We start from the raw sequence: 25,558 nt of genomic DNA on the forward strand, positions 1-25,558 counted from the left end.
GCACCAAGAGATCAATTTAACATTTTATGTACCTCCTTCAAGTCAATTTTATACATATTTATTTCTTAGTTGAGATTCTCTTTCAAACATTTTTTAATACTGCTTTTTTTCTTATTTAAGCATTTCCTGGCTGAGTGCGGTGGCTCACACCTGTAATCCTAGCAATCTGGCAGGCTGAGGCGGGCGGATCATTTGAGCTCAGGAGTTCAGGAGACCAGACTGAGCAAAAGCAAGACCCTGTCTCTACTAAAAATAGAAAGAAATTAGTTAGCCAACTAAAAATATAGAAACAATTAGCCAGGCATGGTGGTGAATGCCTGTAGTCCCAGCTACTTGGGAGGCTGAGGGAGGAGGATTGCTTGAGCCCAGGAGTTTGAGGTTGCTGTGAGCTGGGCTGATGCCACGGCACTGTAGCCCAGGCAATAGAGTGAGACTCTGTCTCAAAAAAAAAAAAAACCATTTCGTCATGTTAAAAACTCTTCATAAACATCATTTTAGTTTGCATTGAGGTTCCATTGTGTATGTAACCATCCCCGTACTGTTAAACTCTGCCTTCCTGAATGAGCTTGATCCTCTCTGGAAAATATTCTTCCCTTATTCTGTCCTCCCTTTCTGACTTCCCAGGCCCTGAAAAAGCCAACAATGGCAGACAGGTCTTAGTGAGAGTTGCTGGAACTACAGCTTGTTCTGTTTTCCACCAGTTGGAGCCCTGACTTATGTAAATGTACCTTGTGCATTTCAGATCATGGCAAATATAATCCAGAAATGTTTGACAACTATAGAACAGCAATCTTTCTCATCAATCACATTTCCTTTGATTGGAACACGAAATTTGCGATTTCCCAAAGCTATTTTTGCTGAACTAATCCTTTCAGAAGTGTTCAAGTTTAGTAGCAGTGCTTGGCTGAAGAAAACCTTACAAGAAGTTCAGTTTGTGGTACATCCAGATGATGATGAGGGCCATGAGGTATGGTTATATGTCTTGTCTGGTCATTCTGGCAAGTGAACCCAAGGGCAATAGTTGTCTTTATAGATCCATAAATAATAGTATTTTCTACTTCCCTGCCTGTAAATATTAGTTACTGATGGGAGGTTGTCATATGCCTTAACTATGAGCTAACACTAATAACTTATACAATCCTCTCTAGACAGTTTATCAAGAGATGAGATAATCTATAATAAATAAATTCTTAGAAAAAAGTAGGAAGTCATCATCATAAAAATGGCCTAGACATTTTAACACTATGTGAAAGCTAAGTCATGGCTTTACCTATAGGGAAAAGGTGGGAGAATAGAAGCCTCAAGAACTTAGTTATTGGCCCGGTGCGGTGGTTCACGCCTGTAATCCTAGCACTCTGGGAGGCTGAGGCGGGCGGATTGCTCTAGTTCAGGAGTTCGAAACCATCCTGAACAAGAGCGAGACCCCGTCTCTACTATAAATAGAAAGAAATTAATTGGCCAACTAATGTATATAGAAAAATTAGCCAGGCATGATGGCACATGCCTGTAGTCCCAGCTACTCGGGAGGCTGAGGCAGTAGGATCACTTGAGCCCAGGAGATTGAGGTTGCTGTGAGCTAGGCTGACGCCATGGCACTCACTCTAGCCTGGGCAACAAAGTGAGACTGTGTCAAAAAAAAAAAAGAATTTAGTTATTTGTATAGAATATACCAGGCTACACAAGTCTGTGAAAGTCTACAGCTAGAAATACCAGCACCATATTCAGTAGCAGAGAAGCAGGTCAAAACCACATTTACTAAGTACTTGCCACTGGCATTAGAAGAATGGCATACCAAGGTTTGAATCTCAGTTTTGCCATTATAAAGTCAGGTAACATAACCTCTGTGAATCTCAGTTTTATCATGGGTAAGATGAACATGGTATTAACACCTTTCAAAGCTGATCTGAGTATCGAAAGAGAGAGTATATTTGAAGTGTTTTGCATGGTATCTAGCACATAGCAAGCCTCAAAACTGTTTGCAGTGGTAGTTATTGCCTTATTATTACCTGACTTTAAGGGCTATCAGGAAAATTGCTACAACTTACTAATATTAGCACTTCAAAAGGACATCAGGGGGGAGGGGGCGGGTATATACATACATAATGAGTGAGATGTGCACCATCAGGAAGATGGTCACGCTGGAAACTCAGACTTGTGGGGGGAGGGGGGGAAGGGCACTTTTTGAAACCTTAAAATTTGTGCCCCCATAATATGCCGAAATAAAAAAAAAAAGGACATCAAAGATTATATTGTTTTTTTAAGTTCTTATTTTTAGCCATTCGGGATGGAAGTGTAGTCTTCCCAGAGATGTTCCCCAGAGATCCCCAGAAACATTTCAAAGTATTACATAATGTAGCTTGTAAGTTTATTTGCCCATAGATGCAGGAAAGAATAATAATAGTTAAAGGAATAACATATACCCCAAAACTTTTCTTGTTTTTTTTCCCCTCTTAGTGAATATAAAATATCCAGAGATATTTTTGCTCAAAGATAGACTGGGGAAAAATTATCATTAGCAAGTTTTCCTGATTTCTAAACTGGACAATCCAAGCGAAACTTTATAATTCCAATCTGTCATCACCCATTGCTCAGTTTTATCACTCACATGACCAAGAAGCCTTTTTTCATTTCTAAAAAAAACAAAACAAAAAAAAAAAAACCTTAAGCTTATAAAGGTTTCTAATGTGGATTTCAGTGAGTTCATTCAGGAGGCTTTGGCTAGATGTAGAGATGAAATGTGCTGTGTGTATTTGTTGTCAGTCAACCCCGGAACGCACCTAACTGCCAATTATGCTAAGGAAATTTGCTGCCCTCCCCTCCCCCACTCACCTGTAAACATTCTACACTCTCCTAAGCAGGGCAGTTGTAGAAGGCCAGAATTATGGGGTTTCAAAAGATGAGGGAAAACCTGACAGTGGTTGCAAATAAAGCATACAACTGCTTTTTTTCTTCTCTTTTTATTTCATCATATTAGGGGTGTACAAATATTGTTAAGGTTACATATATCGGCATACGACTTCTTGAAAAGCCAGTATACTAAGATGGATCTTTGTGACACTACAATGGAAAAACAGATCTTTTTGTCTGCACAACTCTTTGTGGTCCTTAAATTAGTTGTTGGCTAGAAGGACTTCATAAAGGAGCACTTACAAAACCTTACTCCCCTTTATTCAGTACAGTGTTAGTTATACTCATGAAATAAACTACCACTGCTATTTATTGAGAAAATTCCTAGGTTGAACTACAGTCCTTTAATTACGAAGTCGCTGAGTTAAGGGGAAATCTATGGCAAACTATTGTCACTATGTGATATCTGATGATCAATGATCCAAAGAATTGGATTAATATTTCTACAGAACATTATTGTGGTCAATAACTGTGTTTCTATTTCCAGGCATTTGTAGATGCATTCTCTAGATGGTCGAGCAGAAATCCCAACAAGGACAAGATACTCAAGGCTGGAGATACCCAAGGTACAGTGAAGTTGTTCTGCTAAGGAAATATTTCCCTTTGCTTAGTAACTCTTCAGTGATGGTAGAGTCCAATAGAAGGAGGCAAAGCTCACATGAAAAACAAATCAGTGATAGAGAATGTGTTAGAGCATGTCCCATTGTCTGGGCACACAAAGAAGCCAACATATTAACACAAACCGAATCATTGGTAATGAAACCAGAGTTTTGAAGAAATGATAGTAAAAAATATCTAAGTTGTGTATGGCACATTACACTTTGCTGATTGCTTTCATATATATTATTTATCTATACAATGGCCCCATGGGTAGATGGTTCCCTTGCTACTGTATAAACATCAAAAGGGAGATGTAAAGAGTTTAAGGGATGAGTGGAAGTGGCACACCTAAGTTGTGAAGCCTCGGAGTGTGGAGTGGACAGTAATATGCCAGCATGGTAAAGGTAATTTCCTTTGAGCACCCTTTATGTTGCTACTCCACTGGTAATAAAAGGATCTCCCAGGGATGTTGTCCACAGGAGATGAGAGAGCACTTTACACCCTCCCCTTCTTCCTCACTCCTTTCTCATGTTGCCGAAGCAGCTTTTGCCAGTAAACAGACTGGTCCAATCAGATGTTTCTGTCTCATCCTGTTCAACTGAGAAAATGCAAATATGCCTATTGCCCCAAAGCATTATTTTCTTTTTTTTTTTGTTTTTTTTTGTTTGTTTGTTTGTTTTTTTTTTTTTTTCATGGAACATCACAGAACTGAAAAAAGCATTATTTTCTAATATCCCTTAAAAAGAAAACCTAGCAGTTGAACAGGCCAGGAGACATGGTCATGTTTGGATTTATGTTAGGGAAAAGTGGGAGGACTGGGAAGAGAATAGGACCCTGAGATATTTGCTGATCCTCCAAGAGCCAGCCCATTTGTTAACCATTTTCTTTCTTTTCAGGTGTCATCGGGACTGACCCTAATGGTTGGTTCCCAGGGTATGAAATGAAAATTGGTACAGTTACTTTCCAGGTTGCTGTTGGAGATATCACCAAAGAAAATGTAGATGTTATTGTAAACTCAACAGCAAACACATTTAATTGGACATCAGGTACTGTATTTAAGCAATATACTTGATTGTAACTATTATCGTGACTAATATATGGGAAGGAAATTGTGGCTAATATTGCTGTGAGTAGGCAGAGAATGTTGTAAAAAATATGCTGGCCTTGGAGTCAGAAAGACCTGGGTTGAATCCCAGCTATCTACTTGCCATCGTGTGACTTTGGACAAGTCACTTGATCTCTCTCAGCCTCAGTTTCTTTGCCTGTCAAATTCCTATTTCCCAAAGGAGGATTAGATGGGCGTGACTGATGGAAACATGAGGTGTAGCTGTTGCACCATAGTCAATGTCAGCTCTCATCCCCTTTTTAGCTCTGGACTATCAGACTTCCACACTTACAAGTTAATAAGCTTTAAGTTCCTCTATTTTTATTTCCCCCCTTATGCAGTCTCACTTCCTGTAGCTCTTCACTTCTCTATATGTTACACTGACTCAGAAATGAAACTCTCACCCTTTGTCTTGGTTTTCTCTGAAATGCATGACCACACCCATTACAATAACACTTATGAGCATGCCCTCCTCACATATATCTATTTTTTATAACTTACATACATATACTTTTATGCTAATATATTTTGTATATTATATATACATTATATATTACAGGTGTAATTACAGGCGTGACCGTGCCCCACTTTGGGTATTCTTTTGTATATTATATATACTATATATTGTATATTATATATTATATATACATTATATATTGTATATATATTATATATTATACATACATTGTATATTATATATATTATATATAATATATTTTGTATATTATAAAACATTGACTTAAATTAAAAGGGTACAACATAACTAGAAATAGAATTTTAAATATTTTCTAAATTGTAAAATATTATAGAACTTACTATGCAGAAGTGAGTCTATAGAATATTTAATTTATTGGTCACTTAATTGGTCATTTAATTTATTGGTCACTCAATTTTTCAGTCATTCAAAATGTAGACATAAAGAATACCCAAGGCCGGGCATGGTGGCTCATGCCTGTAATCTTAGCACTCTGGGAGGCCAAGATCACTTGACATATGAGAGAAGTTTCCACCACAGCAAAGACAGAGACCAGAACAAACAAACCGGAAAAAGGAATTTTTTAAAAAAGAGATACCAACCTGGGCAACATAGTGAATCTTTATCTCTATAAAAAAATGAAAAAGAAAAAAAAAGTGGGCGTTGTGGCGTGCTCATGTAGTCATAGCCATTTGGGATGCTGAGGCAGGAAGATCGCTTGAGCCCAGGAGTTTGAGTTTGCAGTGAGCTATGATCGTGCCATTGTACTCCAGCCTGGGCAGCAGAGAGAAACCTTTCTCTAAAAAAATTGGAAAAAAAAAAAGAGAGGATTCATAACATATACAATCAAGGATATATAGATATAGACATATATCTCTTTATAGTGGTAAAGTAACTAACATTTATTATGTATTTTCTGCATGCCAAGTTCTGTGCTAAACATTTTTCATCCATTATCCCTTTAGTGTTCGGATAACTCTGTGAGGGAAGTGCCATATTAGCCTCTGTGTAACAGATGAGAAACTGAGTCCTCACATATTAGCTCCTAAGTGGAGTTAACGCTGACCCAATCTGTCAAAATGCAATGTCCTGGCTGGGCACGGTGGCTCACGCCTGTAATCCTAACACTCTGAGAGGCCGAAGCGGGAGGATTGCTCAAGGTCAGGAGTTTGAAACCAGCCTGAGCGAGCAAGACCTCGTCTCTACTATAAATAGAAAGAAATTAATTGGCTAACTAAGATATATATACAAAAAATTAGCCAGGCATGGTGGTGCATGCCTGTAGTCCCAGCTACTCGGGAGGCTGAGGCAGTAGGATCGCTTGAGCCCAGGAGTTTGAGATTGCTGTGAGCTAGGCTGACGCCATGGCACTCACTCTAGCCTGGGCAACAAAGTGAGACTCTGTCTCAAAAAAAAAAAAAAAAAAAAATGCAATGTCCGTATTGTTAACCACTCAATCCAGCTGTCGTTAGATTTGACCAAAGTGGTGAAGCTGCAGCCTTGCTTGAAAGATTCATTGGACTGAAACCAGCTAACTCTATCCAATTGTAGGGGGAAAAATAAAGGACTTAAGTAAAATGCTCAATTTCAGTACAGTTTTGAAATCCATGCTTCTCATTAGTATCAGAACTTTTAGTGTTATATGTTTCATTCATTTTCATAAAACAATAAGGGCAGAATGCAAAAACAATTCAAATAACTGCAAAAATAATCCCTGTACAAGTAGAGAAGGTAACGCTGCAACACTGGACTTTCAGCCTTTGGGCAGTGCCATCATGCAGGGGTCAGGTTGTTTATTCATCAGCCCTTGAATGAAGGTTGCTGCAGAAAACATGATTTTCTGGGGCAGGGGGGCAAATAGATTAAGCACAAAAGGGTGAGTTGAACAAAATTCTAATGTACAAAGGCTAGAACCACTTATTGAATTTTTACTGATTTTTTTTACTATTAACATGTCTTATTTAGGTGTGTCAAAAGCAATTTTAGAAGGTGCTGGAAAAGCTGTGGAAAATGAATTGTCTACACTAGGTATGGTCACATGTTACTCTTGGCTACGAACTATTGAAAATCAGATGGCTGAGAATACTATGAGAGGACCCACAGGAGGCCTTGGGGTAGAGTAGTATTGGTTCACTGCGAGAGCAGGCATAGGTGGTGGGACTTGGTGGCTGCCGGGGAGAAGTCCTTTGTCCCACTATCCCATCTGTCCCTTTGTGTGTATTAAACAGACACCAGGCCTGCATCCTAATAATCCAGGCACCACCATTTACTGAGTGACCCCAGGCATGTCATGCAACCTCTAAGAGCTTTGCCTCTCTCATCTATAAGCAGGTCCTAGTATTATAATAAGGAGTCTGAAAATGGCTATCCCATAGGTGCCTGTGAGGATGTGAAGGAACCATGAATGTGAAATGTTTTGTAAACTGTAAAGTGCTGTACAAATATCTTTTTTCACTTTCCCCAGCCTTGTCCTACTTCTTATAGCACATCTCTACATGGCTGACTTCCAGTCCTTTTCTGAATGAGTGTGGAGCCTGAGTAGAGAACCTAAAGGACTATTTGTCCTGCAAAACCTCCCTTGCAGAATTGGGTAGACAGCTACAAGCACTTTGAAAAAGTCATAATGGACCATGTTTGACAATGTAGTCCCACAACTGACCTGCTGTGGTGCCTGAAACACCAATCTTAGTAGCTCTCTTCTATTTAAGACATTTTCTCTGGAGTGAATAAATTTCTGGAGGGAGAACAGAGGAAAATAATGCTTGATCACCCGTGTGAGGATTTGTTAGCAGGGATTTGAGCACTGGATGAGCTAGCTGTGCCTTGGAAGGCAGAAGCAGAGGATGAAGCTGGGGTTGGATGAGCTGGGAAAGCCTAAGGATGCCGGGAACAGGGAGCACCTGAGGGGCCCCAGCGAGCGCCTGGGCGTGGGTGCTCCCAAGGAGGGCAGGGGGATGGGCAGGGATCCTTTCTCCTCCCCCTCGGTTTTGCCAGGCCCAGCCTCACTCAGGGCAGTCTGAACCAAAAGGGCAGTGTCGTAAAACAGCCCTGGTAGTTTCCACTTGCTCAAGAGCTCTCGGGATTCCTAGGGAGGGAGAAGTTTTCATCCTGTCACACCTCCAATTCATACCGCAGAGCACTTTGCTTTTATCTCCCTGAAAAATTAATCTAGCTGAATGAACAGATTATAATTATTAATTAGTTATTTTATTAGTATTATAAAATTGCTCCTTTGATACAGTAGGGAAGCCAGCAGGCTTGAGGGAGGCTGGGCTTCGTGGCTTTCTCTGGTGTCAGCTGGTTCGTTTCATTTCTCAGTGATCACAGTGTTGCTTCCAGTAACTGATGGGCTGTGTGTTTGTTTTTCTTCTCCTTTTTCAGCTGCACAGCCTCACAGAGGTTATATAATTACAGAAGGTGGAGACTTAAGCTGTCACATAATAATTCATGTTCATGGGGGAGATGATGTTAAGAAAACGGTCTCCAGTGTTCTAGAAGAGTGTGAACAGAGGAATTACAGATCAGTTTCCCTTCCAGCCATCGGAACAGGTTTGCAGCATCTCATCCCTCTAAAGTTCTGAGTGATCCAGCTTCCTTTGGACTTGTGTCACTCACAAGGAAATCAAAGCCGAGTCCATCTGAGGGCATCAAGAGTGGTATAAATCAGAGAGGGGGCAACCTTTAGATCCTGAGGGTGCAACCAGCTAGGGGACCCAAGCCTCTTTCCTCCATCTTTCCTCTTTATTTTATGTTCCCTAAGTATCTTTCCAGGTTTGGTCCTGAACTTCATGGTTTCCTCACTGTTTCCCACCCCCCTTGGGGATTCATTTGCTCTTATTGTATCTGTTCCCATTCTGCAGCGACTCCCAACTCCCAACAGCACTTCTTACCCTTTCCAGGATCTCCCCTGGAAGAGTTCTCTGTTTCCAGAAGCTTCACTACATAGGATCAAAAATCATCCTCCCTCGCAGACAGATACTTCTCATTGGCTTTCTGGTTTTCTAGTGTCCTCATTCAGTAGTGCCACGATGCACCCAGCTGCCCTGGTCTGCCACCCTTTCTTCCTTGTGTCCCCAGACCTCCACAGCCAGTAAGTCCTGCTAAATCTTCTTCCAGAGGGTTGTTGAGTTTCAGCTTTCCTTTTAGTTTCAAACCTTTAATACCTCCCCCATCTGGTTCTCTGCCATGTTTCCTAGCTGGCTCCTCATTCATGCATTTATTAAATTGAAATGCTGTGTCCGGGCGTGGTGGCTTACACCTGTAACCCAGCACTTTAGGAGACCAAGGCAGGAGTATGGTTGAGGCCAGCAGCATGAGACCAGCTTGGGCAAGATAGCAAGACCCCTTCTCTACAAAAACTAAAATAAATTAGCTGGGCATGGTGGTGCACACCTGTAGTCTCAGCTACTTGGGAGGCTGAAGCAGGAGGACAGCTTGAGCCCAGGAGTTCAAGGCTGCAGTGAGCTATGATGACACCACTGTACTCCAGCCTGGATGACAGAGTGAGACTCTGTCTCAAAAAAACAAAACAAAACAAACAAACAAACAAAAAAAAAAAACAGAAGAAGCTATTACTCAGGCCATGTGTACCCTGTGTAGCATGAAGTACTCATGAATAAGATGCAGTTGCTACAGTTAAGCAACAAGCTCCAGTTTATCCTGCTCTGTCAGTTGCTAGGAACACTTTCCTCATTTCTATTGTATCACACAATAATTTGCTCTTCTTAGTTGAAGATGCTGCTGCTGACCCATGTCCTGATTCACTCCACCCATGTGACCTGTCACTCTCATGGAAGTGAGGGCTTCTCATTTGGGAAGTCAGGGGCTGGGTGGAAGTCTGTAGCCATAGGTTACCATTAATCAAAGATGCTCTTTTAGTAGTTAAATTCCTAGCCTTAGAGTCACTGTAATCATCTTCATTTAACTCTGTAGGGTTCCTTCTGCTTACCTGATTAAAATTGAAGACCCCTGTGGGGTATCCCAGGCCCTTCTTGTGTGAGCTCCAGGGCACCCATCTGATGCTTGCTGCACATTCTTCTGGCCCTCATTACCATTATTATCCGCTGCCCTCATTACCACCTAGAACCTTTTTGTCCCACTTTTTTCTCCTTTTGGTCATGTAATTCTTCCCATGTGGATCCTCTTCTCCCACCTTCTGCCCAATTACAGCCCTCACAAACCCTGCTTGTTTTGCTCTCACCACCCAGAGCACGCGCTCTGCTACCTGGCAATGGGGAAACAGAGTGGAGTAAGCCCTGGCCACTCAAGTTCATGATTTAGGGACAGACAAGTTATGGTAACCAAGCATGATACACAACACAGAGGACACAGGTGTAGGTAGGATAACCAGCCACACAGTGGAAAGCGCTGTAGCTGGGTAGGTGGAATGAGCTTGTCAGGGGACTGCATACAGAGAGAGAGAGAAGAGGACTGAGACCAGAATAGGGGAAAGTGCCCACAGGTAGATTGGTGGGGGATGGAAAATTCAGCAAAAGAGTCAACAACTAATCATAAGCATTGGAAGAATATAAGTGCAAGGTCCCAGCAAAGGAAGTGGGAGGCCAGGGAATGCTTGCCGCCTCAGTTTTTAAAAATTTTTTCTTAATTTGTATTTATTTTTATAGAGATAGGGTCTCACTCTGTCCCCCAAGCTGGAATGCAGTGGTGAGATCATAGCTTACTGTAACTCTGAACTCCTGGGCTCAGGCAATCCTCCTGCCTCAGCCTCCTGAGTAGCTGGGACTACAGGTGTGCACCACCAAGTCAGATTACTATTTTTTGTTTGTTTGTTTGTTTGTTTTTTTGTTTGTTTTTTTTTTAGAGACAGGGTCTCACTATGTTCCCCAGGCTGGTCTCAAACTCCTGGCCTCAAACCTCCCACCTCAGCCTTCCAAAGTGCTGGGATTACAGGTGTGAGCCACCACACCTGGCCTTGCCTCCTCAGTCATGAACACATTGTGAGATGCTCGAAAGAGAAGACCACATCTCCTTCATGTCTTCTCTGCCCCACATTGAGTGCAGAATCACTACCCGTTAAATTTTATTGAATGAATGAATGAAGAATAACTGGTGATTTTGATAATGTCTCCTAATTTACTCTTGTAGTCACTTCTTCATTGGTTTCAGTGAACAAAATTTATGTTATAATTTATATTTCCAAAACATTTGTCAAACAACATCTATTTTGAGCACCAACAAACACTCATGAAGTAGCTTGGAACAATTATATTAGTTGCAGTAGTAATGCTAATAATTGTCAAGACTTATTGTGTGCTTACACATGTTCTGAGTGTTTAACATGTAAAAGCTCATTCATTCCTCACAATAACCTTATGTAGGGTGTCAACTTACTCATGTTTGCCCAGGACTTTCCTAGTTTTAACACTGAAAGTCCTGTGTCCAGGGCAACCTCTCTGTCCCAGGGAAACTGGGAGGGTTTGTCATCATACCTGTGACATCAATATTATTAGCAAAGACAAGTTTATTGTGAAGACAAGAAGCTTAAGCAACTGGGCTTCACTTGCAGAGGCCTTATTAAAGACCCTGAGAGGAGACCTAATCATGTCTTCACATGATTATATAATTTAGTAAAACTTCAAAAGTAAGGTATTTCAACCACCATGAGTTAACACCATCGTTTCTTCCCATTTTGACTTCCTAGACTTTTCATACCTGCCCTTGCACTAGATGATGTTGGAGTAGATGCAAATATTTTTGGGATACACCTAAGGAAAGTTGCCTTGGGAATATGATTTTCAGTATTTTAAAATATATATTTTGTTGTGATTTCTGATTCTAAATATTCACTTTCATACATAATTTTATATTCTTTTTCTGAGATGTATAAATTTCAAGCTCTACAAAACCTGGGCCCATCCATCTTGCAGAGGGGGAACTTGAGGCATTAAAGTACAAGGTCACACAGCTAGTAAGCAACAGAGCCGGGTTCAAACACTGGCAGCCTGGTCCCAGAACCTGCACAGTCCATTACATTTCTTTTTTACTATTGTTTTCTACCATTATGCTCTTAATTACTGTATTCTTAGCGATTGATCATATTCTTATCTCTATTATCTATTATCCTTTATTATTACCCCAAGTTATAGCTGAGCAAACTGAAGTATAGAGTCATTATGGGCTAAGTTGTGTTCCCCCAAAATTTGCATTTTGAAGTCCTAACCCCAGTACCTCAGAATGTGACTATATTTGGAGACAGGGTCTTTACAGAGGCAATTAACTTAAAATGAGGCCATTAGTGTGGGCCCTACTCCATTGTGACTGGTGTTCTTATAAGAAGAAAAGATTAGGACACCCACAGGTGCAGAGGGAAGACCATGTGAAGACACAGGGAGAAGATGGCCATCTACAAGCCCAAGGGAGAGGCCTCAGCAAAAACCACCTCCACCGACACCTGGACCTCATTCTTCTAGACTACAGAGTGTGCAAAAATGAATTTCGGTTGCCTCAGCCGCCAGCCCAAGGCATTTTGTATGGCAGCCCTAGCAAACTCATGCAAGAGGGATCATATGGTTTACATAAGATCACACAGCTAATAAGCAACAGAGCCAAGACATGAACCCAGATCTTCTGCATCCAAATCACATGTTCTTTTCTCTGCACTGCCAGCGCTCTTCAGCTAAAGACCACCAGGAGCACACGTGATGGGGAACCATGCAGCATCTCAGTAAGACAATGTTAGAATGGACTTATTAAGGAATTAGGGCCTAGGTGATTTTGTGGCAGTCTTTTCTCTGGATCAGATACTTTCAGGAAGCAGACATAATCTATGACTGGGTATCTTATATAGAAGGAGGGAAGAACAAAGTGTGGCTAAACCTGTGATTGGTAATCAAGCAGCTGTCACTCATTATCAGTCAGGATAGAGGGATGTTTGGCCATTTTTGTGGTTTGGACAGTTTTTGTCGGTGATCGGACCTGATTATGGAGTGATCTTGTTTCTGTCTTAATTCATCATGGTCACATCGGTTACATTGATGATGTTCTATAAGATCATTTGTGTTCAGCCGAGAACACCAAGACCTAGCTGTGAATGTCAGGTCAGTTCCTGGCTGCCAGAGGCCCTCTTGCTTCTCAGCACCAAGAACTGCACTTGCCAAATCTCATTACATTACTAACACCAGCTAAAAGTTCTTTTTGTCACTTAAAAAAATTTTTTTTCCAGGAAATGCCGGACAAGACCCAATCATAGTTGCGGATAACATAATCGATGCCATCATAGACTTCACACAGAAATATTCCACCCCATCATTAGAAACAGTTAAAGTTGTCATCTTTTTATCTGAGCTGCTAAATGTCTTCTGTAACAGCATGAAGAAAAGAGACACCCCCGCATCACCTACCCTTCAGACCACATTCCCCAATGCTGCACGTAAGATGTTCATTTTTAAAAATCACAAAGCTATCTCTGATATCACTTAGAAAATGTTTAGATGTGAAGGCTCACTGGGTTTATAATTTTCTGTCGGTTTTAGGACAGACAACTTCTTATAATACATTGGGAAAGTATAAGAATTAAGAATTATTTTTCTGAGAGGGAAAATCATGCCTGGGAAACAGGAATAGCAAATGAACAGGAAGAGAAAAGAAGTGAGAAAGCAGGAAGAGGGGGCCAGGCTTTGCAAATTCTAGCCTACGGTCTCATTATTTAATTATTGATTGGCATTGACCCTCAGTGCCTCTTGTAGCTATGAATTAGCTGATCAATATTGTTTTATTAATCACCCACCTGCAGACAAGTTAGCCTGGAAATAGAAGCAGATGCAAGAAGGTAGTAGCCAGGCTCATCTGGTTGTATGACATCACAAGCAGCCAGATAGATGCCCAGTGAGTACTCTGCAAGATGAGTTTATACTCTGTGTGAGTATCTGTGTCGACTAGTTCCTCTGTCTAGCTTTCCCCACTTTGTGGCTTCTGTGCTACAGTTAAAATAACTAGAGTTTCAGCTTCCTCTTGCAGTCACCATTTGCACTCATCCATAAAGCTCTGTGAATTTCGCTAGTGACGAGGCACACATTCCATCAGGAGCCGCCCCGCACTGAGATTGTTGTCTGCTGATGTCAGTAGGAATTTCTGTTCTCTCTACATTTATTTCCTGACTATTCTCCTCAATGTCTCACAACACACGATATATGTAAAATGTACATATACACTTAACATCTGGAACATGATGCCAGCGGACAGAGCTTGCTTTTAAGCCCTGAGATTCTTTCTGATTGGACCAGCTTAGGTGATCACTGCAGACAGGGAACTGGGACTGCCCAGACTAGCCAAGCCAGAGTCACACCCTCCACGTTTGAGCTCAAGGGAAATCTCAGATAAAAGGAAGTTTGTTGGCCCAGATAAACTTGAATTTTTGTAAGAATTTATCATCTTTAAAAGTGAGGCCGGGCGCTGTGGCTCACGCCTGTAATCCTAGCTCTTGGGAGGCCGAGGCGGGCAGATTGCTCAAGGTCAGGAGTTCAAAACCAGCCTGAGCAAGAGCGAGACCCCGTCTCTACTATAAATAGAAAGAAATTAATTGGCCAACTGATATATATATAAAAAATTAGCCGGGCATGGTGGCGCATGCCTGTAGTCCCAGCTACCCGGGAGGCTGAGGCAGAAGGATCACTCGAGCCCAGGAGTTTGAGGTTGCTGTGAGCTAGGCTGACGCCACGGCACTCACTCTATCCTGGGCAACAAAGCGAGACTCTGTCTCAAAAAAATAAATAAATAAATAAAATAAATAAATAAATAAATAAATAAATAAATAAAAGTGAGCTTAAAGAGGATAGCTTTGAGTTTCATTTGGGCAGATGATACACAATTACCTTTTAAAGGTATCTTAAAGCTATTTATTGAAGCAGGGAGCATTTATTGAGCACCAGTTGTATATCAGACACTAGAGATATAGATTTGGGAAGTCATGTGAGTAGGTGGGAGTTGAAGCCTACAAGTGTGAATTGGCTTATTCATGGAGAGTATCAGAGGACTAGCAGAGGCAGAGTCAGGAGCCTTGGTTTTTTGTTTTTTGGAGACAAAGTCTTGCTCTGTCGCTCAGGCTGGAGTGCAGTAGCATCATAACTCACCACACCCTCAAACTCCTGGGCTCAAGCAATCCTCCTGACTCAGCCTCCCAAGTAGCTGGGTCTGTAGGTGCACACCACCACGCCCACCTAATTTTTCAAGTTTTTGTAGAGACAGGGTCTCGCTATGTCATTCAGGCTGGTCTTGAACTCCTGGCCTCAACTGATCCTCCCACCTTGGCCTCCCAAAGTGCTGAGATTACAGGCATGACCCACTGCGCTTGGCAAGATTCTTGGTTTTTAATCCCATCTCCACAGATGGGATTAGATGGAGAAGAGACAGGCAGGGTGCACAAGGAGAGGTGAGGGAGGGCATTTATCCTGAACACCAGGAATGCAAAAGTAAAACTTATCTTTTAAAGAATATCAACAGTAAAAGGGCTTAGGAAAGTGCCTGCACATGGCAAACACTTAAGGAAAGGTAGCTACCATGTTGTTTTCCATAAAGCACAAGGCTGCAAGTCAATAGAACAAAATTCTCTTCCTTACTTTGATGATGACCTTCCATATAATGTTGGATGAGTCAGTCTTCAAGTTTCCTAAGACTTCATTTCCTTTTCTCTAAATTGTCTAGCCAGGGTCACCTTTTGTACACAGGCAGATAAGGGTGGGGTTTAAGTGTCTTTCCTCTCAAGAAGATACCTTTGGCTTTACACTTTATTCCCTCTTAAAATGCAAATACTTCAAATGTAAAAAATATCAAGCTTAATCAGTTTTTGGTTTTTTTTTTTTTTTTTTTTTTTTGGAGACAGAGTCTTGCTCTATTGCCCAGGCTAGAATGCTGTGGCGTTAGCCTAGCTCACAGCAACAGCAACCCCAGACTCCTGGGCTTAAGTGATCCTCCTGCCTCAGCCTCCCAAGTAGCTGAGACTACAGGCAAGCGCCACCACACCTGGCTAATTTTTTCTATATATTTTTAGTTGTCCAGATAATTTCTTTCTATTTATAGTAGAGATGAGGTCTTGCTCTTGCTCAGGCTGGTCTTGAACTCCTGACCTCAAGTGATCCTCCCGCCTTGGCCTCCTGCCAAGGACTTGGCATTCCCTAAAGTGCTTTCAGACCTCTTATTATATTTTAACCTTGTAACAATTCTGTGAGGTTACAGAGGTAAATAGAGCAGCTTTTATAATGTCCATTTCACAGATGTGCAAATGAAAAAGCACTCAAGTGGAGTTACTTGTTCAATGTCCCATGGCTGGTCACAGGCTGAGGCCGATCTGGTCTTCTGATTCCAAGTCCTGACAGCTTTTTGCTCTTCCACCTCATGGCATGAAAGGAATAGAGGGTCTGAAGAAAAATGTCACTTACTTCCTAGTCTTGCCTGTGTATTTAGGAGATAGTAGCCGGTTGAAAGGACCCTAAGGCCTAGAACTAGAAATGCTTCTGCCAAAAGATTCTGAAGGAGATGGGTAGTGAGGGAAGGAAGGAACATAATTCCTATTAACAATGTGTTACCAAAAGCTCAGCAGTTGTCCTCAAGGCCACAACAGTAGAATGAGAAGAAGTGGTTTGAGGAGAAGAAAAGAGAATACAGCAAAGGAAAAAAAATGGTAGACCTTCTCATCTCAAAATCCAAATTTCCTGAACATTAGCAGGGAGTGCCCCTCAGTTCTAGGCTATTGTGGTTAACTATTCTAATCAGCCCATCTCAGGCAAAGACAAAGCCCCACCTGGGCCCACCTAGGGTGCTGGCACCAGCCTGGGATGAAAGAACAAAGGCCCTCTCTCTGCTCCTCCCAGCCACTGGCCTCAGGCAGGGATGCAGGTTTTCATTCTCAAAAAGGAGTAGAAAATATTTTTGCCATTTTTTAATTAATTTATTTATGTTTTAGGCCCTTCCCCCTGTTACAAAAGTCCCCTATGGGAAAGAAACATCTCCAGTAAAACTAAAAGAAAATTTGTAAAGAGCCCACCAATTAGAATTACACACTACCGTGTGTCACTAGGACCTATCTGGGATGGATGTGCTAAACAGAAGAGTGTCCCGGATCTCTCTCTCAGGCCTGATACATCTTCCCTTAAAAGTGAGTAAATTGTGGTTTTGTTTTTAAGGAAGAAATCCTTTGGTTTCTTTACCTGTGGTGCTGTGCTAGTTTGTGGCATTTTCTTCTCTAATGCAGTCTGTCCATATTTACACTAGTCATGCTATCTTAGCAAGGTGATGTCTAGCCTTGGTGTTTTTGAAGTTACTGGAAGCCCTTGTAAACCAAAGGAAAACTTTGGGCATGATCACCTATGTGAAAGGATTCCCTTAGCACATGTGCTGTTTTCTATATGTATGGTGCTTTCTCTACTTAGTGTAAAAGATGAGATACAGAACAGTGTGCTTTAAATATCTTTAGCAGGGTAATCATTTTTCTAAAGAAAAATAATAAAGAACCACATTAAATAAAACTGACAAAAGTGAAAGCATCAATAAATTGACATTCATATTCAATGAATCTAAGTTTATCTAAATATTTTAGCTAGACCTTTAGTTAATATATTATGTGTCATGTGGGTATCACACTCTTCACTTCATCTGTGTTTACTCAATTGAGGATAATTTAAAAAGCAACTGTGAAATGTGTAGCTTAACAAGAGCATAGGAAGTGCCCTGATTTTCAGAGGTCCCTGGAAATGAATACCATGTTTTCACCATATGCTGACTTTCTAGAGAATGTTCCCGAACACTGGACCGCCATGAATGATCAGCTGTTTTGTACGGTCCAGCTGCGGCCAGAAGAATCAGAATATCACACTGTAAAGGACAAGTTCGCTAAGACTTGTTACTGCACAATAGAGAAGGTAATACTGTGTTAAAAATTTACTGTTTTAAAATGTTGAAGAATTAACGTGAAAGTCTTCTCTTTTTTTAATAACCCTCTTTCTTCCTTTGTACCTTGTATGTTTATTTTAACTGGAATTAGATTTAGCTCCAGAGACTTCAAATTTCATGGTTCATTCATTAGCAGTAATGAAGGATAGTCTCAAAAGTCACGTGTAGGTGCTAGGATGCTTTCAGCTGCAAGCACAAGCAGAGCCACTCAAGCTGATTAAACAAGGAGAATTGTACTGGAAATTAATGGAAAGTCTGGAAGTAGGATGCGCTTTGGAGCAGTGTGATCCAGTGGCTAGCATGTCCTGGAATCAGTTTCCCTGTCTTTGATGTGCACAGTGTCAGCTGCGTCATAAGGCTGGACTCTCCGTGTGGTTGTAGGACGGCTGCCGGTGTCACCAGGGGTCTCCGCTTCCTCATTCACATCCCGCAGAAGACAACTATGTCCTGTCCCACAATAACTAGACAAGGGACCCAAGGTTTTTTATTTTGTTTTTCATTTCCTGTGTGCCTTACTTACCAAGGTTTTTTTGAATGGAGCTGGTTGAACCACTCCAACCAGCTCTGTGTCTGGGGAATACCATGTGCTGGTCGGCTTGGCCTGGGCCGTCAGCTCCCTCTCTGTGCGATCCATCTGGAGATCCTGATTGGTCTAACCCCATTAGGCCCCACCCTAGACCTGTTAATATAAGTGGGGCCAATTCCACTGAAACCAGTTGTTGATGGGGTAGAATAGATGTTCAGGAGATTAGCATAATGTCCACTGTGTTGCATAAAAATATTAGTCAGTAAAATGTAGGGGTTTATCAGCAGGTCACTGTCGTACTACCATGTTTCCCCGAAAATAAGACCTACCCATAAAATAAGCCCTAGCAGGATTTCTAAGCATTTGCACAATATAAGCCCTGCCCCGAAAATAAGACCTAGTGATGGGCGTGGCTACACAGCGTATCTGCACAACTCATGCATTTCGTTGCGGAGTGATAAAGAAGACAAGCAGCCCTTCTCATCTGCCTCATGAGAGCTCTATTGCTTGAGAGATGGGGGCCAATGGTTCTAAAGGAAATAGAGTTGCAAGAAATTCAGGATGGAATTCGGTGTTTGGAGAGTTAGAATGATGTTCCAGAAAATGATGACTTAACTATATTTGAATAAATGTAGATTATTGTACCATCCTTAAAAAAAACACATCCCCTGAAAATAAGCCCTAGGGTGTCTTCTTGAGGGAAAATAAATATAAGATCCTGACTTATTTTTGGGGTAACATGGTATAGATATCAGAGCAGGGTGTGGCATTCTGGTAATTTAAAATCTAGCCATTTCTTCCATAGAACTGTACTTACTTATGTTATAGCACTTGTAAAATCGTACTTTGATAGCCTTTCACATGCTTGGCTTCCCAATTACACAAGGAGCTTCTTAAGGGAGGAGTCGCATCTTATTCATGTCTGCATTTCCAGTACTTAGCACATAGTCTAGCACATAGTAGGACACAATATGTATTGAACAAACGAAATTGAATGAATGAACTTAATTCCCAAGAAAAGAGAACCAGGAGAGACATCGTGCGGAAAGGACAGAATTTAAAGGAGGAGATGCTCCGTGGTGTTAAAAGGTGTTGAGACTGTAGTTGGCCTTCTGCATCCATGGCTTCTGCATCCATGGTTTGGACCAATTGCAGATCAAAAATTGCATCAGGCCTGTGATGGTTGTATCTGTACTGAACATGTACATTAAGTTCTCTAGAGATGATTTAAAGTATACAGGAAGATTGCATAGGTTATATGAAAATACAGTACTGCCATTTTATATAAGGAACTTGAGCATCCTTGAATTTTGGTATCTGCAGGAGCCCTGGAACCAGTCCTTCACGGATATTGAGGGACCACTGAAAGGGGAGCAACAACCTAGCTTCCATTGTGTTTAGCCAATATCTGCAACTTTCTTAGCTCATAGCCTTCTAGCATACCCATTTTGAAAATCCCCAACTTTGGAGTCACATAACCTACCTTCTTTATTGCTGCTCCTAGATAAAATCAGTACTAATTCATGGTCTTCAATCTCAGCTGGACTCTCCAGGCTGCCTGGAATTCTTCACTGCTTCCTCCGGTCCACTGCCTCCCGCATTCCCCATTCCAGGCCTTCATCACTCTCCCTGAGGCCGCCATCACTCTCAGCAAGACAGTTTTCCCTCCTGCTCTTATTACATGGCCTCTGCTCAACATCTGCCCTAGGTTCCCACTCCAGTCTTCTTGAACCTCTCTTCTTTTTCTGTTTCCAGAACATCAGCCTCTCAGATTTCCTCCTTCCTCCCCAGACATAGATTCTCTAGAGCCCTTTCTTATGTTTTCACAGCTCTGTGTGTGTTCTCCTAACCCATCCCTTGTCACTCTCAGGGACAGTAATTTGTTTTCTTGTCTTTCTTCCCCATTAGACTGAACATTTCACTAGGGCAGAGACCCAGTACAGCACTTGATTCATAGTAGATGTTCAGTACATGAATTGAATGGATGTTAATTAACTTCATTTCCTAGAAAGAAGGAAAACAAGTAGAGAGTAATATTTTGAAAAAAGGTTTAAAAAGGATGAAGTTTCAAAGAGGGGGTTGTTCATGGTTTGAAATGCTATTGAGAGATCTCAAAAGAAAAAGTCATCATATTTGGTGATTATGAGGTGATTTGTGACCATAAATGGGGCAATCACAGAAAGAGTCATTACTGGGAGCAGTCATATGGAATAGGTTTGCAGATGAAAAGGAATTAGGAAATGGCTATTGAGTGATTACAAATTTTTGATTAGGAATTCGAATGTTAGTGAATTTCTAGAAATTCCAGAGAATATATATAGGTAGACGTTTTGATATAAACTATGAGTTCTGTTATATAAAATAGATACTCATAATCACTATTACAAAGTATAGATACTAATAGATACTTGTAGCATATCTTTTTCTAAAGGCAGAAAGATACCTACTCTCAGAATTTTCTGTTTGTTTGCATTTTCTTCTCCTTTTCCCTCTCCTCCCCCTTCTCTTCCTTCTTCTCCTTTTCCTTTTCATCTTTCTCCCTCATATTGCTTAGTTTAAATCTGCAACAAGTAAAATATACTGAGATCTAAGGTTATTTCCAAAATGTTTTGGTTTTTGTCATCTGCAGATTGAGAGAATACAGAATATTCCTCTCTGGCACAGCTACCAGATAAAGAAACAGGTCATGGATGTCAAGAATGGCCACACTCAAAATGAGAGACTCCTCTTCCATGGGACAGATGCAGACTCGGTGCTACACATCAATGAGCATGGCTTCAATCGCAGTTATGCTGGGAAGAACAGTAAGGAGGGGACTAATCTGGTCGATCAGAATGAGGTGAATGGTGGTCTAGTGTCAACTAGTCACATCCAGGCAGTATAGAACCGTAGATGACAGCCATATTGTCATTGTCAGGACACAGCTCACTGTGCTTCACCTGGAAGGACACTGACAACCTTCTAAGGGAAGATGAAGTGAATTCTAGAAATGATAAAAAGTAGCTTTAGTGGCCAGGAACTACATTTAAAAAAAATTTTTTTTGTCCGGTTCGGCATAGTTCTATATACTATATAATTTTACATTCTTAGGAAGGCTTTTGTCTTTCTCTTTACAGGTGCAGCCTTTGGAAAAGGAACCTATTTTGCTGTTGATGCCAGTTATTCTGCTCAGGATAGATACTCTAAGCCTGACAAGCAGGGGAGGAAGCATATGTATGTTGTGCAAGTGCTTACTGGGAACTACACCGAGGGAAGTGAAGGGTTAGTTATCCCTCCACCAAAGGATCCTGCCAACCCCACAGATCTCTTTGACTCTGTCACAGACGATGCTCAAAATCCAGTGCTATTTGTGGTATTCTCTGACAATCAGGCTTACCCAGAATATCTCATAACTTTCAGATAAAATATATATATATATTTAATACCAAAGGGATGATTTAGTCATCTGTTTGTAAGAACAATTTGCAGAGTCTTTGTCTTTGCATTTGGCTTGTTTATCCAGATAAACTTTCCCTTTTAGGTGCAGAAATGCTGAAAATTACCTTTATAAAATGCTCTCTTGCTGCAATTTGTAGTGTACCTTTTTGCTGAGCAAATTGATGGGTAGAAGCTGAGACATGTACAGTACATAGGTGTAGCGGTAGCTATTCACAGACACCAAATCTAAAGGAGAATAAAAAGCACATTATTCTTTTCTATCAGAAAAAAATAACATGTGTTACCTTACAGCAAAATGACATTGTTTTTATTGGAACATGTTGAGACATCGAATTGTGGTGGGTTAAACTGTACTATTTAAGTGGAGAGGCTACTCTTAGGTGCCTGGAACAGCTGGAGATTTTGCCTAATTAAGAAAAACTTGTCAATAGCTCAGCTGAAATGACTGAATCACAGACTGTTATTTCAAACCTGTTGTGGAACAAATCAGGTAAAAATTTATTCTATTGTTATTTAATGCTATATGAAAAATTACCTTCAAATGTAGTGGTTTCATCTCATAGTCTGGGTCAGAAATTCAGGTATGGCTTAAGTGGGCCATTCTGCTAGGGTGTCTCAGGCATCTGCAGGCACCGTGTCAGCAGGCGATGACAGCAGTCATCTGAAGGCTTGCTGGGGGCTGGAGGTGTGTCTCCAAGGTGAATCGCTCACACAGCGGGCAAGTTTTTGCTAGGTGTTGCCAGGAGGCCTCAGATGCTCTCCAGGAGGGCCTCTCCCAGGCCTGGCCTGCTCCAGAGTGAGTAATTCGAGAGAGAGCAAGGCAGAAGCCACAATGTCTCCTATGATCTAGCCTCTGAAGTCACATGCCATCTTTTCCACGGTGTCCTATTGGACTTGGATCAGCTCATTCCATCTGGGAGGGATTTACATAAGGGCATGAATACCCAGAGGCATTGGGGCCATCTTGGAGGCTGTATGAATGAGTGACAAGTAGACAGAATGCTAGCAGTGAAAATGATGCTAGAGGTCATCTGTTCCACTGTCCCCTTGTGCTTCTCCCCCAACCCTCCCCGCTCCCAGGGCAAGAAGACCTCTAGCCTCTGCTTGACCACTTTCAGCACTCGACATCTTGAGGAGACCCATTCCATTGTGGTTAATGATTACAAAACTCTTTTTCACACTGACTTGAAATGTGTTCTTCGATGTCTATATCCTGCTGATCGCTGTCTAGACTTTTGCAGGATGCAGAACAAGTCTTACCTCTTACTGCCAGCAGCCCCTCAGACTTCGCCCTTCCCACTAGTATGTTAGAGTTATGTAAATTCTGAAAATATTTAGCAGCTCATTTATCCTGAAGCATCACTTTTGAAGAGTTACAGACATTTAAGAAGTATTTACATTATCATAAATAAATTCCATGCACATTTAGAGAGTACAGAAGAGTATAAAGAAAATAACTCTCTCACCAAACTTCATGCACGATTACAACATTCAGAGAAAACTACTGCCGGTGTTCTCACACGCTCCCTTCTAGTTTCTTCTTCACCCTCATTCAACAAAGTCAGGCTCACACTTATTCAGATGAGATCGGGTGTGTTCAGGGTGGTATGGCCGTAGACAGACTCACACTTTATTCAGTCACTAATTATGCAATATTATATCTACCATTTTTCATTAACATTACAAGTTGTTCCCTCATGTTGTTACTGTTTTCTATAAACACAATTTTAATGGCTGAGTTATTCTGCTATATATCTTTCTTCTATTTTTATGTGTATATAATGATAAAGTTTTTAAAAATGTGATAATCTTTACTTATTGTTTAATAACCAGATTTTATTTTGCAATGTATCATTTTCCCCATGTCATTAAATATTTTCATGCATCATTTTTAATTATTGGATGGTATTTCATTGTATGTTTCTACCTATATGTTATGTCTAAATATTATATGAATATATTTCTAGATAAATATTAATATATGAGGGTGGAATATGAGATGCAAAGACCATAATCTACTGTCAATGTGGCACCACTCCCTGAACTTCCTGAGGGAAATAGAGTCCCAGGGAGCAAAGCAGGGACTGCCTGGGTCTTGGCTCCCAAATCCAGAGCAGAATTCTAGTGAGCCAGATTATGACAAGAAAAGACTCCTTTTATAATCCTAAATCAGGTAGACTTTTACTTGCAGTACCCACTGCTGACTTGCTGCCTCCTCCAGGGTTGCTGCTCAAGGATGTTGTTCCCCAATTTATTTTGCTGTACTTCTACTTCAGTGGTAAGATACAGAAGTCTTGAGTACAGTACAGCCATGTTACTAAAGTTGTGATGCTTCGTTAAGGGAGGAACAAGATATAAACCAATCGATAATAATGGTTATTATAAATTATACCTTCCAGCACTGTCTTTTAAGTCCATCTTCTTCCCAGTTGGCTTCTTGTTCTCTATCCATTGGATGAGCATGATCCGTTCTCCTGTCCTGTTTCAACTTAATATCAAAAGTGGTATCTGCTGGGTACAGCGGCTCACACCTGTAATCCTAGCACCCTGGGAGGCTGAGGTAGGAGTTTGAGAACAGCCTGAGCCAGAGCGAGCCCCCCACATCCACCAAAAGTAGAAGAAAATTAGCTGGCGCAAGTTGATAGTCCCAGCTACTTGGGAGACTGAGGCAGGAGGATCACTTGAGTCCAGGAGTTTGAGGTTGCAGTGAGCTATGATGATGCCTCTGCACTGTAGCCTTAGGCAACAGAGTGAGACCCTGTCCCTAAAAAGAAAAAAAAAAGAAGAAGAAATCCCTTCTCTATGGATCTCTAGAATTCAGGCAAATGGTACCTGATTAGTCTGAGACCATGAACTACAATTTTGGACTGGTGGCCTGCTTTTAGAGAAGGCTTTACTGTCTCATATATCTTCTCCTGTTACTTCTCTTAGCATTTTTCTCCTTCTTCTTGTCCCCCACCCAACCCCCTTCAGTCCTTTCTCTCACTTGTGGAAGAACGAGGAGACACACAATCTGCTTGGATCAACATATTTTTTTCTGAGTAGACAGTAACAAGCCATGTTAACAAAACTGGCAAGGGGGTTTCTCTGCTGGCCGCTCATTGCACAGAAAGCCAATTCCTGAGACAACGAGGATTGTCACAGAAAAAAAAGGGTTTATTGCAGAGGACCTGTCAGCCAGGAGGTGGAAGGAATGGAATGCCTCAAGTCTGCCTCCCCGACCAGCAACCAACAGGGTCAAGGGTTTTTTCTGGAGGTGAAATGAATAATGCACAAGGGGAGCGAGCATCATTACGTGTTTGGGGTGGAGTGCGGGGCATGCAAGCGTGGGGAAAATCCATGCTACTACACACATCCTGTGATCAAAAATAACAGTTAAGTCCCTCCCAGGGTGAGGATTTTAGTAGTATAATGAGCGAGGGTTAATATTGGTCATTCTTCCAGGCTTGTGCGCAGGCAGGATGCGGGGATTAGGCTGCTCAGCGGGTCCTTGGGCACAAGCTGTGGTGACTTCTCTGTCACTTATCTTTTCTTCTCCGGGCAAGCAGGTAATGTAAGGCTTTATAGCTATCTTGGGGCTGCAAAGAGGTTTATTGTTTCCTGG

General features: G+C 41.4%; 1 protein-coding gene across 2 annotated transcripts in view; it reads left to right on the plus strand.

Annotated features, from left to right (window-relative positions):
* The window catches only part of PARP15 (poly(ADP-ribose) polymerase family member 15), a 35,728-nt gene extending 12,349 nt beyond the window's left edge, over positions 1 to 23,379 (plus strand). The window contains exons 4-13 of one of the 2 annotated variants that reach the window (XM_012780483.3): positions 743 to 967; positions 3,395 to 3,473; positions 4,404 to 4,553; positions 7,053 to 7,115; positions 8,469 to 8,636; positions 13,270 to 13,476; positions 17,005 to 17,196; positions 17,829 to 17,959; positions 21,146 to 21,355; positions 21,633 to 21,903. In XM_012780483.3, coding sequence (XP_012635937.2) covers positions 743 to 967; positions 3,395 to 3,473; positions 4,404 to 4,553; positions 7,053 to 7,115; positions 8,469 to 8,636; positions 13,270 to 13,476; positions 17,005 to 17,196; positions 17,829 to 17,959; positions 21,146 to 21,355; positions 21,633 to 21,782 — 1,575 coding nt within the window. In that variant the 3' untranslated portion in view covers positions 21,783 to 21,903. Of the gene's footprint in view, positions 1 to 742; positions 968 to 3,394; positions 3,474 to 4,403; positions 4,554 to 7,052; positions 7,116 to 8,468; positions 8,637 to 13,269; positions 13,477 to 17,004; positions 17,197 to 17,828; positions 17,960 to 21,145; positions 21,356 to 21,632 lie in introns of both variants that reach the window. The other variant, XM_012780484.3, reaches the window with a different exon arrangement.
* Positions 23,380 to 25,558: the final 2,179 nt, after the last annotated feature.

This window comes from Microcebus murinus, chromosome 1 (genome assembly GCF_040939455.1).
Source record: "Microcebus murinus isolate Inina chromosome 1, M.murinus_Inina_mat1.0, whole genome shotgun sequence".
NCBI lineage: Eukaryota > Metazoa > Chordata > Mammalia > Primates > Cheirogaleidae > Microcebus > Microcebus murinus.